Below are 21,043 nucleotides of genomic sequence, written 5' to 3' on the forward strand. Positions count from 1 at the left end.
TTTCAGGCTGATATGAAGCCTAATGTGACTAATTTGCAGTGCATATGACAGCAATAATTATCAAACTTATGTAAGTAATACGAAGACAAAAAACATGGATTCAACTGTTGCTTGGATTGGGGTCACAGAGAGAATCATATCTTTCATTGATCATGTGTTTTTCTTCTGATGTATATGTAAGGTATGAGCGAATATTAAGGTGAACAGTCCCTCTTAATCTAGGTCATTTTCATATTAAGGGCTTCAAAATACACTCAACAGACCTTTTTCTTTCTTTTTTCAGCTGCGAGTAACAGAGACTTGTCTTGTCCTTTACAGACAGCAACAAATAAACTGAATTCCCTGTAACATTAACTGTTATCTGTTCTAAAATATAATGTTTACTGAAGAGCTGACTGACACAATATAACTTTACAGCACACAAATAGCATAGTTCTTATAAGGAAAACTACAAAATACTCATTGCGTGGATAGGTGGTAGACCTCTGAGATACTGTCAAGTTGACTTAACTGCTAGCTCTGCTACCTGTTAGCTAGAACATGAATGTTTATAAGCTAGCTAATTTTAGGTGTTTAATTTTAAAGATTTAGGTTACCAACATTGGTATTAACTCAACATAATAATGTGGGACAAACAATGTCTTACCAAATGGTCCGTGACTATTTGTGTCTCTGGCAGTCATGACCTGTCTGGGAACGCCAGAGACGTTCACGCAGGTAGGACTTTGGCGCCATCTTACGTTTCATCCCATCACTTACCTGATTGAAATCCCGCGAGACCCTAGGAGATGAAGCTTGATGAGACTAAAGGCGTTTCTGCCTCAAGGAAGAAGAAAAGCAACCCGTGTAACTTCTGACCGGCTGATTACGACACATGTACGGTGTAATGACAGTTTTATACCACTAGAGGTCAGTATGTGATTGTGTATAATTGAATATACTACACCTAGAAGAGGGGGAAACTAGATATGGTTAAGAATATGTCTAAGATTACATTTTTGAAATAGAAAACTACATATAATAAGCAGTTATTCTAATGCAGAGATTATTTCATTTTATAAAAACTGGGGAAAATATCTATCATAGCCAACCCAACTGCTGTGAATCACACAGGCCAAAAATACGATTTTAGGAGACTGTGCTTCATTGCATGGGTGGTGGGAGAGACATTTAGCTGTTATCTGATGATACAAATTTTTATTATATACCCTACATTGTATGATATTTTTGCCCAATTTATAGCATTGACTGCACAAGAACTGCAGGAAAACATTCAGATCAGAAAATATGATCTGTATTTAAAATGTATAATGATCTGCAATGATAAATCACCTTCACCCACTCCAAACTCATTACTCTCTTTTTTTGTGTGTATCTTATTTCAGTATAATTGTCATTAAGTCTTACATATGTCTAATCAGGTTTAACCCCGGATTTTCGCTCGGGTTTGAATCATTTGACAGACGTGATGGAGTTTGTGACAGGGTGGAGCAATGAGTGCTTTTGAGGGTGTGGGTCTGACGGTCCTGCGCGCTCCCGCCATGATGTGTTGGAACCTTTTGTGTGGGGGCGCGGCCGGCGGGAGCGTGCCTGGTGCTAAACGGAAGCCAGTAGTGAATCTCCAATGAAGTGAGGCTAAATAATCTCAAGGTATGGAGGATAAAAACGGTTTTCTCTTTTCTTTCCTTTTTTTCTTTTCTTTTTTTCTTTTTTTTTTTTTTTTGCGGGTCATCTGTGACCAAAACAGACCGGAGGTTCTGGACTGTTTTCATTTTCTTTTGTTTTTCTCCAAGTGAAATGTGTCACAGAGACTTAAACTTGTCCAACCAGATAGAGAGAGAGAGAGAGACTCGTAGGTCATTGGGCGTTACGTTTCGGGGCGGACAGGCTAAAAATAAAACTTTGGTAAATAACAGAATAGGTGGGTGTCTGGATGACTCACAATCTCGGGGCAATCGTTGCGGCCTTTACTTAAAAGTCTTGACAAAAAAATCCACCTCAGACACAGGCAAGCAGGGCGGCCAGTCCCACCAGTCTAAAGTCTTCACCGAAGATCGTCTAACGGCAAGGCTGGTAGGCACAGCGGCGAAAAGAGCCATCACTCTCACTGCACTGTTAATACAGCACCTGTAGACCTTCTCACTTTCCCACCCAATCACTCATCAAACATTTTCAGTGTAATGTTATGGCTGCTTATATAACGTTTATGGAAGGAAGTGCACGTTATGTTATAGATTGAGTTAGGTAACAGTATGCCATATGTTTGCAATTTCCTCGTTCACTACATACTGTAATAGCATTCACGTGGAAGAAATTTGGCAAGAAAACAGTCGTAAACATTTTCAGAAATAGGTGGTGGGCTATCATGAAGGGTTTCGTTTTCCTTTTTTTTTTGTTCACCTCACCATTATTTTAAACTAGGGTATGATTGTGCTAAGTGATTGTTCATTTGAGGATAAAACCCTTCTTAACACTACTTTGATTTATTGTTTTTACTGGCCGTTAATCTAAGTGCAACTGTATGTCATCTCTAGGTCAGCCATGTGTTTATCCAACACACACGCACAGGGGTCATACACACAGCGTGGCTGATATGTTGCAGGTGTGCAGGCTTGGCGTCCTTGGGTAACATAAGTAATATGGGCAACCATAATATGCAGCGGTTAGCATGAATAGCCGGCAAACAGAGTATTCCAAAAGTTGAAAATACGTATTTCAATAGCAAATCAAGACATCACATAAAGTCAGGCAAACTATAGTTGCGTTTTTAGATGCTTCTGGAGGAGTGGAAGGACAGTCACCATGACATTTTCAGCCTTTGATCGCAGACTTCAAAGGGCACAACCATGAAAAGGGGACTCGGCATGAAGCACAGAGGGCCAAAGGGAATGACTGCAGCTTGTTTTTTGCAGAATGAGAGATGTGTTGCTGTTATACGCTCACAAATACAACAGTTATTTCATCTTTGTTGACCTGGAAAAATGCTTACTTAGCCTATCACTAGCCAGATCATGTTACTTTCCTGTTCAGATGGGTCGATAAAACCCAATATTATGTTTGAGCTTTTTAGTATAAAGCCCTCTATGATATAATCCTTAGCCTTAATGAGGTTGGTGAACAGTTAGCTTGAAAATTAGCAGGATTGTGTTTCGCTGCAGTTTGGTACTTTGGATAAGCGGCAGAGTGAGAGATCTGTCCCGTTCTTATCTCCCCGCCTTCCTCTCGCCCTGCCTGTCTCACTGCAGATGATAGGCGTTTCGTGTAACCCGCCCCCCTCCTCTCCTCTCGCTCCCTCCCATTGGACGGCTCCCTCCTTCTCCTTCTCATCCCATTGGACAAGTCGGGCGGGCGATGAGCTCATATTGGTTAAATATAGTTGGGCTCGCGAGGGGCTAAAAATAGACCAGTATATAAAGCTGGCGGTTAATCCGCGCTGAGCGACAGTCCTCTCCGGCCGGCCGCCGGAGGACTGCGGAGAGAGAGAGCGAGGGGAGAAGAGAGGGGGAGTCACAGCGAGAGAAAGAAACAGACAGCAGGCTCGTCACCCTCCGCAGCTCCCCTCCAGCTCATTCCTCTACAAGTGTTGCACCAGAGACGGCAGTTGTGTCTTATTACACGATTCTCGGCCACCGGCTTTGGGTGGAGCAGGCAGTGACGAACTTCCTTCCTTCCCTTTTAACTGTGGTTTCGTTCTGAATGTCTCTTCAGAGAGGCCCAGTCATTTCCTCCTGCTTTCGGCAGAACATTACAGTCTCTCTGGACGCATGAGGAGATGTTATAAATAAGCGATGAATAGCCATGAAATGAAATTAACTGTAATCATATCTGTCTTAAAATCTTGTCTTACACAACTTCTGTGTTTGGTCCCAACAAGTTGCCTGCTGTGTTTCAAGGCTCCTCAATCGGGACCCAGGGGTGTGTTTGTGTGTTGTGCGGCCAACATGGCTGCACACTCCATTATCCTAAGAAAGAGACAAACTGTTTTCTTTTCAAGTCTGAGTGCAGTATAAGACACTTAAAGCTGGTATGTTGCTCTTTCAAGAGGCCAACAATGAACCTCTCTCCCATAGACCAGTGGCCTGAACGTTAAAATGCAGCTTCCTCTGTCGGCCGGGGGAACACTTTGTCCCCCTGTGTGTAAGATCTGAGACAACATACAGCGCAGTGCAGCTTCCTGGCCGGTATCGACTGACGGTGCTTCAGCTGGTGCTCTCGTCTCGTTCGCATTTTCAGTTTTCAGAGAAGCACAGGCTGACTTCTTGTTTCCTCTCACATCCACCCACTGCGCCTCTCGTAATGCATCATTTTGAAAGGCCTCCTCCAACCATCCATCCCTCCCTCCTCCTCCTCCTCCACCTGCTCCTCTTACCATACCACACAAAGTCTCACATAGTATAGTATGAGCCGCCAAAGGTCACTCCAGGCGCCTCTCTGATGAAACTAGAATTTGCAATATGAATCAGTATGCAATGAAAGGATTAGCCGAATGAAACCCAGTGACGTAGTCAAATCAAGCACCACCTTTAAAAAAAAAAGGACTCATCCTTGCATCTTTTACACATACAAACCACAATCAAACACGGAGGGATAAAAATGTGACTTCATTCATTCTGACTAGAAAGCATCAGCCCCACGTGAGACTAAATCTGCACGCTTCTAAATGGCCCCAAAAAAAAAAAAGCCCACTGTGAGTGCGAGCACCATCCTGCTTGTGAATTTTTTTCCTGTTTTATTCCTGGATTTCCACTCCTCCGCGCTCGCCTTACACAACCGCTCATCTTTTATCGCCGGTTGCACGCTCGCAGCTCCTCGACATTACTCCACAACATCCAGCATCATCCCACACAGGCCGAGGCCGCCTCAACCTCTGCATCCCACGCACTCTGCTGCCTCTCCGCGGCGCAGGCCTCGGAGCGGGGCGCTGCCGGCTCTCCCCCCCACCCCCCCACCCCGAGTGCTGCATGGTGCTGCTTTGTGCTCTTCAACCAGCAACCCTCCCAGTTATTAGTGCTGCATGTGGGTTTTAATGGATCTTCGCCTGTGCACATTGAAGCGAACGAGAAATGGTTTCACTTCCTTCAGAAGGGAAGGATGCTACAGAAGCTGCAGCACGGCACGTTGAACTTCCTGTCATTTCTGGGTGAACAAAAACTAATGCACGTGTTTACCTCTTTGTGATAAGACCACACAGAAACACAGAGCAGCACGGGTCAACAGGAGACATCGTGTAAGCCACACAGCAGCGTCCAGCTAAGGTGTGCTAACGTTAGCTGCTGTCAATACTGATTGTTTGTTGTGCGAGCTAGGTGAAACAAAGATGGCCCTGCTGGGAAAGAAACCAGCATAGAAAACATCAAAACCAGCATCAAAACCAGCATATGTTGTGTTTTGGTGCTGGTCTATGCTGGTTTTTCCAGCAGGGTGAGGGTCATGTTTTGCTTGACTGTCCTGTCTCTGAGGACATTAACACTGGTACACTACTAAAATGTCCTCCAGTTAACCTTATTTCTTATGGGTGAAGTGTTTATGAAGAACTTGATTTGTGCTTCAGAGGGAACCATTTTTGTAGCAGACTGTTGGGGAGAAGTCAGAATATCTTGTAGGAATATTCTGCTCGTCACATTCAAACTCAAAATAAACAGTGTGCTGACTGCCGCTATCTGTCGCTGCCGTTAGCGAGTTAGCTTTGTTAGCTTTATTAGCTGTGCAGCTAGCAGCCTTGACTGGTGTTTTTCACACTGCTAGCACAGGAGCAGATGGACTGGGGTGGGCTGCTAGCTGCTTAGCAACTTCAGCAGATTCCTTTACAACGTAAAGCATTGATGCCATCACGTCAAAGCTGTCGATTTTTCTGTTAATAATTAGATTTTTAATTTTTGTTGATTTTATGATGTTTTCAAATATATTCTTACACATTGCACCTTTAAGACTGAGCTGCAAAGCAACCTGTCATTTTGTGATGACAGCTGCAAACCCTCTTATAAATCCACAAGGGTTGCACACTTAATAAATAAAACAAAACACATCAGACCAGATTGCAGCAGGAAAACCCCAGGGTGTACTGGAAATGAGCAGCATAGTGTTTTGCTGCTTTTGAATTAAAATGAGACATTTATCGGTTGGATTGTGTTCTTCTTTCAGATGTCGCACTCTCACTTTGAAGACGATCATTTATTGGCCTTTATTGGAACAGCAGTTTTAATTTTCCTTCTGAGTCTAAGGCACAGGGGAGGAAGAGGGAAGTTGGGCCAGCGGGTTAAATCTGGGTAACTATACACAAAAATAGCCATGTTGGCGTAGAGTGTAGAGTTGTTCAAAAACTCTCTTTTTAGTAAACTCAGTTTACACAAACAATGTCTCCAATGCTCGTGTTCATGTGTAGAGACCCTGGTGATACTACAAGCAAAGTTTCATGTTGTGTTGAGCCTTCACAGTGTTTTAAAAATAACGGTTTTGATGCTATCGCTAATTTACTCCCATCACTTTCAAAATTAAAATTTCCATGGGTACACAACAACCTGAGGTATATATAGGAACTACTGTTGGAAACTAATACACATCTATTACTGCAGTGAAATATTCAAACATAAAATGTGGCTCATCTTCACCCTGTTCTCCCCTACCTAAGACATCTATTTTCATTTATTGTTTAATATGCTAATGTGCAGTTTATTCAGTGAGCCTCCACTGTCCATTCAGTAGAGCTCAACACCAACAGACTTAAACACAGTAAACAAAAAAAAAGAAAACTGGCTGTCAGCTCCACGCTCACTCGACACACCGTGCAGCAGTGGCCATGACAGAAGCCTGCTGGTGTGGCGCTCAGACATTCTGCTGAAAACAGAAGAACCAGCGCTTAAATTCTGCGATGCTGGGAGGTTTGGATGACAGTCAGTCACGCCCTTGTGTTTGCAGGCCCTGGTTTTATGATCAGATGAGGCTGCTGTGGGATTTTATGGCCGCGATGATCTGTAGCTCTGCACCAAAGAGATTTAATACCCGCCACTACATGCATCACTAGTTAACAGTTATTCATGTTTATTGCTATGGAGTGTCCAGCAGCATTCGTGATCGGCAAATCAGCTGAGGACATTAGGGAGGAAATGGATTGATAAACTGGGATTGTGGTGGTGCAGCTTTAAGATGTGGGAAAGAAACTAATTAAAATGCAGACACTCAAGTAAAAATCCATATTTTGAGACAACCTAAATCTTCTGTTTATGCAACTGTCTTCTTTATGTACACCTGCTGTCGGCTCAATGAATCCACACTTGGTGATAATTCCTCATTTGGAGACGTTCATATCAGCAGGCTTCCAGTGACCGGATGACTCAAGAGCATGTTTGGGACTTTATCCAAATAAGGTAAGAAGAATAGCATCTCACATGTGGACATCTGTAGTCAGAGCTGCAACTTAAAATGTTCTTAGGAGCTATTCTTAATGGGAAAGGCTATTTTAAAGCGATACCAGAGCATTAATATCTCTCAAATGTCTCTCTCCTTCCTCTCAGCTGCTTTCTAAATAACATCATGTCAGTACTTTGCGTGTCACATTAAGCAATAAGGCCAGCTGATCACACCACTCCATTCATACTTCATGTGTATTGATTGAACTTAAGAGCTCTTCCCTGGTGCTCCCCTCAGACCACAATGAATAGCAGCGGCTTGTTATAGAAAGTAATTTATTACACAAACCAAAGCTAGTTTACAAATACAGTTTCCAGTCCTGTGCGTGTGTGTAGTCTAGTATGAACAAACCCACATTTCATATTTACACTTTGCATACAGCTTGGTTTTCCTGTTCCTTTGTTTACATCACTGTTTCAGCATCCAAAAATCAGGATTTAAAAATACAATAAAAAGTAGAAATAAAAAGGATTTGTACATAATAAGGAGACTTACAATTGTTTCTTCCTTTCATCTTTTCAGCCAAGTTTGTGTTCAAAAACAAACAAACAGAAAAAGAGCCAGCACATGTGGTCCTAGCGATGCTCTAGACAGGCAGCCGAGAGGCCAGCCTTTCTCCTGACTGCCTAACAACAGCATTTGGCAGGGATGATTGACGGGTCGTTACAACCAATTGTAAATCATCAGAAAAATTCAGGTAAAGCACATAAGAAGAATGAACTAAAGCAACGACACATAAGCAGTCCCCTAGTCTTCCACCTCCTATTTTAAATACTGATAGACAACATACTTGACTTTTTTTTCCTTTTTCTTTTTTTTTTCTCTTAAGCAGGAAATAAAGTATAAAAATAACAACACAAGGCTAGGTTTCTGGAACAGGCTCCTCCCTGTAGGCCAGGAAGAAGAACAGGAGGGTACGACACTGTCGAGAGAGCCTGAATCTGGCAGTGAAACACTCAGAAGTGTCAGGGAGGGCTGGTGGCTGATAATCCCAAATATGACTGACCACCCTTTAAAAAACACCTCAAAATGAAACACTTCCAACACAGAGCACGCAGTTAATACTCACTCCGCTTGTTAGTGATGTAGCATGTTTTTCCCCCAAATCTATCTGACTGCCCAACCTGACATTTCTGGCATTTTCCCTGTGCAGTATTAAGGATTTAAAAAAAAAAAAAAACATGTCATGTTCGTCTTTTCAACTTTTAAAAAAGGCAGGTACCAACATTTCACCAATAAAGGCAGACATGTATAATGTGGATAACACTGTGTATCCCAGGCACCTTTTTTTCTCTCTCTCAAACATTTACTAGTTCTGGTTACATTTGACCTTTATACATGCCTACACACAAGAAAAAAATGAATATTCATTCATCCCAAATAACGAGATCAGTGGTGTGCATGTAAACAATACTCTCCTCTCCTTGTTCTTGGTCCTGGTCTAAAGCCAAGGGAAGATGAGCACCAGCAGTCAGCTATGTGGGACAGGAAGGAATGGGAGCTGAGCCATGGCACAGTCTGCTCAGGTTGTACTATGCAGGGCAGGACGCTACCTTTGTCATCCAGTGGGACTACAAATTACCCGCTGCTTCCACTGATTCAGTTGAGAGGGGGTTTGTTGAGGAACCTTAAGCCGATCACCTCCTAAAGTAGACCAACCGACCTAAAGATTCGCCAACATGTGGTTGAGTTTTAATGTGCAGGCCCCAGAAGTAAACTTTGTAATGCCCTTTACAACACTGCTGTGGTAAGATACCTCATATTTAAAGCAGCAACTGGAGTATGGGTGGTGATGTGAACCACTTTGAATTACTTTAAAACCAGCACTGAGGGCAAGTTTTCTGTCAAATTAAACTTCAAGCAGTTCATCAGCAAATAATATTGGCATTCATGATGAGGTGGCTGTATCATAACATCTCAGAAAGAGTTGGGCTCAGTGTGTTTGTCACTGCGCGGGATTGGCCACATTCAAGGATGAAAAGCAAGCTCTGATAATACGACAAACACACAACCATGAGCACCTGACAGCACATGACTTGCGAAACTCCATGGATACAACAACTCTCTCAGGACAAGCTTTTCTTAACGCTTTATTTTTTTTTTAACCACCAAAATGTTTTTTTTTTTTTGTTCTTGTATGTCATTGCAATCTAATCAACCTCAAACCATAAGCACCAATTTGGGTAGAACTTGATTATAACAGTTAACTGGTGATTTGTCTACTTTTGGGGCTGTTAAAATAACCCATCCAGGTAGCTACAGCATTTAACAAGTAAGCTGGCAAGTTTTACCCTGGTTTGGTGTATACAGTCTCATCATGGTCACGAACTGCGCCTCATTCATCCCATCCCTTCACATGTCCAACTCCACACCACCCCCATCCTAATGCCAGGCATGAACACCCGGGGGTAAACAGTACACTGGTGGCCGTTTACAGTGGTACTCATTTGCTGTGCTGCCTGTTTGCCCCCATCCATCTGTCAAGTCATCCAGGCAGGAAACTAAACCTTCTGTTATCCACACCGGACATAGTCACTGGAACATCCCATAATTCACCAGCTAATGTATGTCTTAACAGTTACTTCAATTTTTAGAAAGGACCAGGATCTCCTATTGATCTTAATAAGTGTAAGAGGCTTGTTGAAAAGACAATCTGTACCAGCGTCTGGCTGGTGGATGGTATAATTTCCCAACTCGATGGTAAACCCACAGGTGAAGAGCCCAACGGATCACAGCAGAAGTCATTTACTGTGCACCCTCCTCCCCCCATTCATTCATTCATCCACCCACCTACCTACCCACCCGTCCTTCTCCATCAAAGCTTCCCAAATCCAAGTCCCAGGGTAAATTCAGTCCAACAAACAGCCATTTTACAGCGGTAGTCGTTTACTGCACTCTTTTCTTCCCCTCCCTCCCTCTCCCGTCTAGTAATCCCTCCATCCCTCCCAAGCCCTAGCCCTGGGTACTGTAGCCCCGGGTGAAAACTGTCCAAATGTGTCTGCCATTTTACAGCACTACACATTTATTGCTCCTCTTGCCGCGGCGGGCCTGCAGTGCCGCCCTGGTGGCCATCTCAAACACTTCCCGTACGCCGTCCTTGGTCTTAGCAGAGCACTCCATGTACCCAAATGCTGCAATCCGGCTGGCCATGTCCCGGCCCTCCTCCGACTTTACTGGCTCCTATTGAATGAAGAGAAAAAACAACAATTTGGTTAAAGAACAAATTCAATTTAACCCTGAATATTCCCAAATCTGGAATAAATGGCTAATACGACTAAGTCTATAAATGCAAGCCAATTTATGATATATCTATATCTATTTATCTATTACTAAATGCACTTTACATCAGCCAATCTGTCTATTACAGAAATTGGAAAAATAAAATGCTTAATATGAATAAATTACACTGCTAAAATGCTCGACCATAATAAACATGTCTAAATATCACTGGTCACAACATGCCCTTAAAGAATCAAAAGACGGATTAAGGTACCTGCTTCATCTTGGCCAGCTCCCGGCGTGTGTGCTCATCGTTGCGCAGGTCTTTCTTGTTTCCTACGAGGATGATGGGAACGTTGGGACAGAAGTGTTTGACCTCTGGGGTCCACTTCTCTGGAATGTTTTCTGTTAAGGAAAAAGACCAAAGAGAAAAGGAACAGATCAATAATAGTTGACCAGTTTTCAGATCTTTGTAAGATTAAAAGGCAGGACCATTTTTATTAGAGGTGGTGAATCTTTCCTATATTTTAATATTCCCTTCTGCAGGATAAGCTTTCAACCAATGTACAGCTATCACAGCTCAATTAAGTGAAAGGTGACAGTATTTGCATAATTTCCATTTTGTACTGCGCAAAGCTCATTCAGCCTTGCAATGGTTCATCTTTTTGTGCCTCTATGCATATGTCTCACTTTCCTCACAAGAAAACAAAATAGGAAATTCCAACAACGAAGTGAATAACTGACAGTGGTCTATAATGGTAGACCGGTGTTCCTTCAGAAACTGACAGTGGAACATTTTCATGAAAGCCATGCAGTGCTGCAGCAATTAACCTTATCTAGGAATTCGTTAAGAGGTTAAATCACAGGATGCCAGAATTTTGATTAGACTAACATTTAAAGAGCAATTGAATTTAAAATGCGAGCCACTGCAAAGCTATATCTGCCACTGAAGATGAGGGAAAACAGAAAGATGAGCTTTATATCTCCACTGAGCATCAGGTTTATTAAAAAGAAACCTTTGTCAGCAAAAATGTGCTTTAAGCAGAAAAGTCAAGTCTGAAGAAAGCTCATGTAAGCCAATTTACAAGCTCTTGTACAATGAGCCTTTGTTTTATTACAATTGGGACTTCCTCTCATTTAATCCTGTTTAATTCATGTCTGGCACTTTAATTATCCAGCTTTTATCGCCTTGTTTTATGCAAAGTCATTTCCATATGATCAGCGAAGTGCTGTTCATAATCATTATGACAGAAACACCATGACATGTTGGTTTACAGCATGGGTGCATGCCACTGCATGACAAATGATTTGTCTCTGCGCTGATGTGTTTGTGTAAATGTAAGCAGTTTCTCTACAAGTGGTATTAAGAGCCACAACAGGATGACCACACACACTCTACAGACCCCAGAAATAACTTATGACAACGGAAAGATGGGGGAGTGCAAAGGAAAAACAACGACATGGTATTTTATGTTGAGTGTGTGTGTAGGTGTCTGTCTGTTCATGTGTGTCAGAGTGTGTGTGGTTGGTACTCACCCAAGCTGTCAGGGCTGTCTATGGAGAAGCACATGAGGATGACGTCAGTGTCTGGATAGGAGAGAGGTCTCAGCCTGTCATAGTCCTCCTGACCTGCTGTATCCCAGAGAGCCAACTCCACCTGACACACAGAGGCATCATGGGTAGAGAGGGCAAGGGGAAGCACAAAGGAATACAGAAAGAAGGGGTTTGAGAAAGAAAAAAGAGAGAGGTAGACAAGTTAATGCACCATGTCGGTTCTGATCAACACAACGTTCTCATTGAAGCCAGCAAATAAATGAGATAATAAAACATGGACTGCAGCAGAAATCATCATCAACAGGATCTATAAAATAGACAGTCTAATTTAAACGTTCTCTGTATTACTCAGAGAGGAATAAGTGCATCATAATAGCAAAATAATTGTAAGTATAAATGATATAAAGTAAAGAATTAAACTTGAGGTGGATTTATCTCTAATTCTGATAAGATGTTTAAGGCTTTGGCAACCTAATTATCATTTTGAGGATTTTCTTTCACATCAAGATAATGTTTGAATGAAAATACAGTTTAAGTGTGATTTTAGTCCTCCGGCCAATATCCTGGCAGCATTTTAAAACTCATCCAATAAATATAGAAACACATCAGTGCATTGGTAATAAACTGTATTACTGATTCACAAACACAAATAAAAAAATACATCTATTTTAGCATCAGTACCCCGGTTATTGCAGAGATATGGCTGTTGGTGAAACTGCCATGCGTGACCTTCTTTTTACTGTCAAATTAGCAAATTGTTCATATCTAATAAATACTCTGGTTCCCAGCACGGAAGCCCTGATTGTACAAAATGTGACAGTGACATATGAAAATGTCTCTGAGCAGACTGCAGAGCTAAATAGGGAAAGGAAACCAGATCAAGATGTTTAGAAAAGTATGACACTTGACAAGAAGTCGCCCTGGTCTTCCTCAGCAGCACAGAAATCCAACCAGCCAATAAAGACTCAATGTCCCAGAATCCTATTAACCCATGATGAGGTCGAGAGGGTTTATGACTGATGAGTTAGGCTAGGTGGGTGCAGCAGTTTTACACAGTGGCACACATACAAGTGACAAGAGGCACAGAGGAGAATATAGTTTCAGGACATTTTATCCTTCTGAATCAAACACAAACACTGACCTCAGTATTTGTACTTGTATCCACATAAGATATAGACAAGTATACCCCTGGTTAGTGTGAGCCATCATAGCAACTAGCTGTATTTTATATAAACCACAGACAAACGCATCTTAAAAAAACACCTCCAAATATTATGACTATCAATCTTAAGACTTATGACTAAGCTCAGACAGTGAAATCTGTAGACAAAGACCAGACTGAGCAGACGAAGGCTGCAATGTGAGGGAAGATGTGAAAATGGAACAGCTGAGTTTCATCAACACTCGCTCACTTAGCCTTGAAGGTAGAATTAAAGCTTTGAGCATGATTAAGCAGCCAGAGAACAAAATTAGCTCTGATACTAGCACAAGAACCATTGCTGAGACTAAAAGTGGCACAGATGTGACAGCTAGTAAACCCAAGTACATTACTCAACACTGTCAGAAAAATATGCAATTTCTCTTTGGATTTTTATTTATATATTTAAAATATTCAGTGTCAGATTGTGCAACAGCTTTACACGTCACTCAAGTTTGGATCAATCCATCTACCCAGCGGCAAATTAAACAGAAAAAGATAGAAACACACAAGATCACTGCAGTTGTCTCACCTGTTTGCAGTCGACTTCTATGTCAGCAACGTAGTTCTCGAACACGGTGGGTACATAGACCTCAGGGAATTGGTCCTTGCTGAAGACAATCAGAAGACAGGTCTTCCCACATGCTCCATCCCCCACTATCACCAGCTTCTTACGGATGGCTGCCATCCCTGCAGAAAGACATAGTGGAGGAGGATGGAGAAATTAGGATCAAGGAGCCACATGCAAATAACGAAGTAGAATCAGAAGTGCAGCTTTAACAGCAGGGCATTACACTATCCAAGGCCACCCAAACTTGAGATCATTAGGTGAAAATATGCAACAAACTTTGTGGAAAAGGCATGAAAGCAAGAGTGTGTGGTGGATAGTGATACGCAGTGCACTTGCACCGTGCAACACTATTCTTAACGCATTTAAACACAGAACTGGAAAAAAGCAGTTATGAGCCACTCTGGGGGCTCTGTGAAATGATTAATTGATTCTTACAAAAACCTTTCCTCGACAGATATGTAATGGTCTTCTTGTTTGTGATTAATGCCGTTTCCCTGAAATGAGGAAGTCCTGCAAACCTGGAGACTTGTGAGCAAAAAAAGGCTGAGGACCATATGTGTAAATGGAAACCTGAAATCACACAAACATCCGGCAAGCTGGCTATATATATCACGTTTAAGACTTACTGACGGAAGTCAGCTACGGTTCAGCTAGCTTGCTACAAACTAGCACCTCCAAGCCAGCCTGTGAAATTATTTTTAAAAAAAAACACACACACAAAAGAATTGAGAAAAATTCAAGCATCCTCCATTATCCATCATCCTCCGTCTTGTCCGGGGAGACTGAGCCCGCGTCATCCAATAGATAACTCTGATCATCATTGTCTTGTTATTATGGTGTATGATTGTTAAGTCTGCCAAAATCAGGATACAAAGTGAGCAGAATACTATAGGGATGGGGCTCTGTGATTTTGTACATGTCCCTGCACTACAGATTCTTGCCACGTCGTTACACAACATACAGGTGTGAACATAAAGCAGTCATTACTGCAAAGCACAACAAGATGTGAGCTACCAGGAAGTAAAATGTAGTAGAGCATTCCAGTAATTCATTGCGGTAAAGAACATGGCAGACGTGTCAACGTGGGAGTGAGAAAAGTAGCTTGACCAACTGAGTTAGGGGAAGTTGGGGCAAATGAGTGTGAGAGCAGCTCCATAATGGGAAATGACAATCTACAAGAAGTCACAAATACAGGAACTATGAGAAAATGTTGTGGATTTTTGATGGAACTGGACTCATATATAAATTATTGAAACTGTGGGATCAAAATGTTAAAATCAGAAAACAGCAATTTCCCTTCATACATGAACAGGAACTATGTCCAAGCTGATCTAGTTGTTGGGTGTGGAAATAGAGACACAATCACTTTATTCACCAAGCACACATCAAACGAACCCCATTTGTACTGATGGCCGTGCCGCAGAGACGTAACTTTCACACAAACCGTGTATGTACTGTGTACTACTAGTTAGGCAAAGACAGCAGGACCACAGTTAAAGATGGTAATAAATCATTCCCCTGACGGGTTATTTCCTCCTTGATCCGAGAAGGTGCAGCACTGTGCAGTGTCAATCACATTTCTGTACCCTGCTATCTCCATCACAGTGAGTCAGCTGGAGGTGTGGTGAAGAGCAAACTCCCTGACAGCTCTCCTGTTCTTTCTGAATCCATCAGCTGAGCTGCAGCATTTCTGGAGCTGTAACGTGGCAATGCCACAGCCCTGGTTACTGTTCAATTCCCCTTATACTTTTGACAAGAGATCTGGGGTACTGTGGTCGGAATGTTGCTGTCAAGAATTTGCTCAATGTGTTTCAATCCAGGTCTTGCATAAGAAGATGGTCTTTTGCCCCAAATAGTCTGTCTTACTTCCCTTTGTGTTTTTTCTTGTCCATACAGCAGTTTGTATGCAACCTGCATGTTCAACTACAAAAACATTTTCTTCACCTTCTGACTGCTTTTTTTTTTTTTTTTTAAATCACAGCACATTTAGATATACTTCCACTGCAACATGTTCTCACACAAAACACTTGCTGTGACCCATCGGGCATACTGCTGCATTTATATTTATATTCAAATGATGACAACTAAAGGAGCTGCTTAAGTACTCTAATGGTTATTGTCAGTTATTGTTCACTAATAAAATCAACTTTAAAATTTACCAGCCTTTCTTTGTGCCCAGAGTCTCATTACTTTCTGACCCTGAAATGCACCAAAGCACTGCGAGGTGCTGCAAGCATCCTATAAATGGTAGATGAGTACTCTAAGTAGGACAGCCGTGTCAAAAAAGATTCGCTCCATGACTTGAGTAAAAAGAAAAAGACAAAAATGGGGGCAGTTGTAGCCTGGAGATGGGTGTATGGTCAGCGTTTCAAACAGCTGACCTGCGGCTGAAACGGGGTAAATAACAATGTGCCCTCCTTTCAACAAATCATGCCTCGTTGCCCCTGAGCAAGTTAATAAGGACAATTATCGTTCCTTTAGAACTGATTAACAGCCAATAAGATTCTTGAAGCAGAAAAGGAGAGATTAACACAAACTATAAAATCCTATGTTAGTATGTGAACTTTTCTGCTGCCAAAATAGATGCAGGAAAACACTTCATAGGGGCATAATCAAAACACAACAGAAAGGACACAATGTGCATAAAAGTGGCAACACAACAGGAAAATCTCAATTAGCAGTGGAGACTGTTGTGTCTGAACTGATTTCAAAATAACACAGTAACATACAATGGTGGAAACCCAGCGGATACTGTGATGCAAATGCTACGGTTGTAGAATAATGACTGATGAAGTGGTCAACAGGAACATATTTTGGGCTGAGCAAACTGAACCAGAATAAACTTATGCTGATTCATTGCTGTTCACTAGCAAACAGGCTACAGCCTCTTGTGTCCAGGATATGTGTTGTAATGTATGAAACAGAAACACTCATTGACACCATTCCACAGAAAAGGGGTTTTACTAAAAAACACAGCAGTTGTGCACATATGGTGAGGAGAGAAACACCCTTTAAGATCGAGCACGGGCCTGGCAGGGATGTGAGAGTTGATATGTCTACTTCTTTGGCTGGTGTTGGGAAACTGTTTTCTTAGTTGAAGGTAGCTTTCAGAGCAATATTAGGATGAAAAAACACTGAATAATATTCTGGTAAAACTCTATAACAATTATACTTGGTTTTTTTGGGCAGATCGGGCAGACTCATACCTGCCCAACATGAGCTGAATATGTACATTTCCTGCTCATTGGTATGCTTCAGGTTAATCAGAGGCCAGAGAGAGTCTGACATTTTTAAACAATGTTTGAACATTAGGTTATGCAAAACCATGAGCTGTATCTAGATGGTCCCTACAAACAGACTGTGAAATTACCACAAACCCCACACATCATCATCATCTTGGACCTTTGCTGATGCATTAGTCATATTTGCCAGACACTTTGGCAAACACCCAGCACAAAAATTTAACACAGTTGTCAAGCATTTAAAGTGGTGCATGTGTGAATTGATGGAAATGATGTAACATCAACTATGGCCTGAGGATAACCACATAATGGCTGATTTTCAAACCGTCACCTTTTTGTTTTAAATTTCATGTTCTACAAATGCCAAGAAAAAGGGGCTTACTGTGCAAGCTATGCTGATGGCCCCAGTAACAATAAACTCAACAAATCTGACGTGCTCCTCCAATCAGGTATAATCCAGGTAGGTAATAACAAAAATGCAACATGTGCAAATCTCTGCTCCATCTGCATGTTAGCCAACAGACCATGACATGAAATTAAGAGACAGCAAACAACGGATAAGGAGAGAGATGAGGATAAACCCAACAGGATCAAATTAACAGAGAGGGATTGATGCAGATAGCAACAGGGAGAGCTCCTGTGATAAACACTGTCAACGAAAATAGAAGGACGGCAGCTGGCAGCAGGGGTAAGCCTTTTTGTCAAATTTTGTGATTCACTTCAACAACAGACGTTCCCAACCGGAATGTTCAATTCATGCAACACCCACACGGAGCCAGGATGTATTGTGATCCTTTGAAATAACGGAAGATCCTAATTTGACAAAAGGAGGTCCTTTAACTCTCCTGACTAAACAACATTTTTTAGAAAAATTAACTGACTGTTTGATCTTGTTCTTGTCTTTCAATCTAGCCTCCACTTTGAGGATGGTTAAGTATCCTGTAAACTGCCATCCCATCAAACACAAAGTGCCAATACTTTTGACAGTAGGCCAGCCAATCACGCTCACTCATGTGTCATCACAACCACTTTTCAACACAAATCTATTCTGAAGTGTTTTTGCTGACCAATAACGTGTTAATTGAAACGGTTTGTTCTGCATTGTTTCTTAGTATGACACAGCTTTAATTGCATTATTAAAATGGTTACTGTGTGCTGTATGATTCATCAGCCTGTCCTTTAGAAAACCCCACTCAAGCAACAGTTACATCTAAAAGCCAGTGTGTGCTTAAGACAGGAAATACCCCACGCAGTCTTCAGCATGGAAAATTAGCCCCAGCTTAATGACGGCTGACTGGCTGCCGGCTGATGAATATTTCAGTTTCTGACAGAAACTTGGCAAATATTTCTCCTCTGACACCTGACATGCATTTCAGTGGGCGGTGAAACTTAATTTAGTCTATTATTAGGACGAGAACAGATTATTATTATTTTTTTTTTTTTACCACTGTGTGCAGCACACATATTGTGAAAAACACAGCATGAACATATCCTTTGAGATGGGTTGGTGATCTGTGGACACTAATGGAGCTGTTCCATTATTGAAACAATGGTCTAACACACATGCTGAAGATGACCACTATAAAGTGTGCTCAAGAGCATGTCAGGGATCCTTTTTTTTTAAAATTGGTCATATTAAAGCAGTCTTCAGAGCTAAGAAGACAAATTCAGCAGGGTGCATTCAAACCATCTGGGTAACAATCAGATCTAGGTCTGATGCCTCAATAAACACAAGATTGTTAATGAGCACATTATTTCATAATGCATACTTCACTACCTCAACTATCATTTTAAATAAGTGGACCATTAAGACTGTGATGAGTGACTGTTCCACAGAAAACACTACCCGCACCAACTGCAAATTAAATTTAAAAAGTGACCTGTTTGGAAGTAATGTAGGGACACAATTAATTTACATTTTCATGGACTAGAACACGCTCTATTTCACAATCAAATACTTAAAGAAATTTAAAAAATATTATTGTGCACATATCCCTTGAGAAAAAACAACACTATACAGCTAGACAATGTACATAATATGCATACTAGGCAATTACCACCAGCCAGATGTACTTCATTGCTTCTTCAGTCTTGAAATTCCCTTTGTCATAAAAGTGACAGGCATCCATCTGTCTATCATGAAAACGCCCATGTCAATTAGGAGATGTTTAGGCCAAATTGATCATCTGGTCAATTAATGGATATTGATATTACTGTACTGTGATTACACTGCAGCGGAGGAGAGGGCACTACTTTGGCACCCTTAAAGCTGTTTACCAATGTGTAAACCCAGGAATAAAACCTGCCTCACCATCTGTCAAAGTGTCTTTCCCTTCCCTATACAGCTGAATTAACAAATATTCCAAGGACTGTCAGGGTAAAATGAAAAATACAATTCAGTGGATTACTTTATTTATCCCTAAAAGAATATCATGCATCTACCCTTGATTTAATGTTGTTCTACATGCACTGGGAACACTGTCACACCACCAAATGTGTTTAATAACAATACAATGACAAATCCATGATTCATCCAGTCCTGGGTGTCAAAATATTTTACACTTGTATGGCTTTTTTTCTCTTTTTACAAATACTTTGTGTGGTCTACTAGCCACCACAGCCAACCCACAGAAAAGTTGTGTGTCTTGCCTGTGAGAGCTCGCAGTGTTTAGTCAAACATTGTTTTTAAACCAGCTAGCTGCTGGGTGGGTCACCAGAAAGATGGCGTCATCACAGAGGCAACAGATGGCTAGTGTGTCCGCAGTGGGAGAATGGGTGGGTGGCCCCGACCCAAACGACACACCAAGAGAGACCCACACATTTTATACATGTGACTTCTCATAAGCAAACACTGTACATGACAAAACCGCACATTAGCACAGCGTGAAACTTGAAATCCCCCTCAAGTAGGAGCACTGTAACATTACTCTACTGTCACTGACGTGGTAAACCCCACAAAATATAGGCTTAGTGTTAAAATAAATTGTCCCAGTGATTAATCTGAAATCAACAATTTTCACAGGTTAGTGAAAAAACAAACAACCAACGTTAAAATACCAGGAACAGCCATTCAAGAAGTGAGCCGTTAGGAAGCCGCCTGGTCAGGGAAAAAAAGCCTCATTGTTTGGCTGCTGCCAATCCAGACCAGTTTTTACGCTTCCGTTTATAAGCAATACTTAAGTTTTCACAGTTTACCAAAAGCCCACGTTACTGTCTGAACGAGGTGTCTCGGTTTTAGGAGTTCCTACGCTGAGAATACAGCAGTTTTCCCCCTCAGCGCAACTGAGTGGCAACTGCGGAAGCGGCGTTGAAATTGAGGTCGGTTAGGGGGAAAGCTAACTTAGCCACCGTTAGCTAACCTCGCTAGCTTTTTAGCTTAGACACCACGGCCTCTCAAAGCTCCGGACAACTTTTAAAATAACCATATCCGCTTTTAAACTGCGCAACACGGAGGAAGAGGCACTTCACGGCGCTCTGGTATTCCAGAAAGTAGTTTACCTGCAGTTTATGTGGCGAGCGGTTGGGTTTTCTTCAGTGTTTCCCGGAGCAGAGTTGCTTCGCCGAACCAGTCGAGTCGCTCGCTGCTGCTGCTTCCTCCCGTCTCAATCTGATACAATGAATTAGCGGACGGGAGCGCGCCGCCAGGGTTTGTAGTTAGTAGCTGGGGGGTCGGGCACGAGCCTGAGAGCCACACCTGCGCGGGCACGAGGTGTGCGAGAGTTACAGGCTCGTCAGCCGTATGGAAACCCGTCACGTTAGGGGCAATTACATCGAGCTATAAACACTGTCTATTTTCAGACGTGACTTTCTCCTAACTCTCAGCGCTGACGTGTGTTTAAACTCAGCTCACTG

General features: G+C 41.9%; 2 protein-coding genes across 7 annotated transcripts in view; both read right to left on the reverse strand.

Annotated features, from left to right (window-relative positions):
* sema3h (sema domain, immunoglobulin domain (Ig), short basic domain, secreted, (semaphorin) 3H) overlaps positions 1-782 on the reverse strand; it is a 58,706-nt gene extending 57,924 nt beyond the window's left edge. For all 6 annotated transcript variants that reach the window (XM_037104561.1, XM_037104566.1, XM_037104565.1 and 3 more), the window contains exon 1: positions 647-782. The gene's annotated coding sequence lies outside the window, so the exon portion shown is untranslated. The remainder of the gene's footprint in view (positions 1-646) is intronic.
* Positions 783-7,665: 6,883 nt separating this feature from the next.
* On the reverse strand, positions 7,666-20,987 carry rhoab (ras homolog gene family, member Ab). Its single transcript, XM_037104246.1, has 5 exons — positions 20,690-20,987; positions 13,911-14,068; positions 12,163-12,283; positions 10,901-11,031; positions 7,666-10,587 (listed from the first exon to the last, which is right to left on the reverse strand). Exons 2-5 carry the CDS (start codon positions 14,064-14,066, stop codon positions 10,414-10,416), a joined length of 582 nt encoding a protein of 193 aa, XP_036960141.1. The 5' UTR covers positions 14,067-14,068; positions 20,690-20,987; the 3' UTR covers positions 7,666-10,413.
* Between the last annotated feature and the right edge of the window lie 56 nt (positions 20,988-21,043).

This window comes from Acanthopagrus latus, chromosome 7, assembly GCF_904848185.1.
Source record: "Acanthopagrus latus isolate v.2019 chromosome 7, fAcaLat1.1, whole genome shotgun sequence".
In the NCBI taxonomy this organism is placed as follows: Eukaryota; Metazoa; Chordata; class Actinopteri; order Spariformes; family Sparidae; genus Acanthopagrus; species Acanthopagrus latus.

Excerpts from the sequence above, each read along its gene's own strand:
- rhoab (XM_037104246.1), bottom strand. The coding sequence starts at position 14,066 with ATGGCAGCCATCCGTAAGAAGCTGGTGATAGTGGGGGATGGAGCATGT. Across the intron at positions 12,284-13,910 it reads TAGAAGTCGACTGCAAACAG|GTGGAGTTGGCTCTCTGGGA; the intron begins GTGAGACAACTG and ends TCTGTGTGTCAG. Across the intron at positions 10,588-10,900 it reads AGCTGGCCAAGATGAAGCAG|GAGCCAGTAAAGTCGGAGGA; the intron begins GTACCTTAATCC and ends TTCATTCAATAG.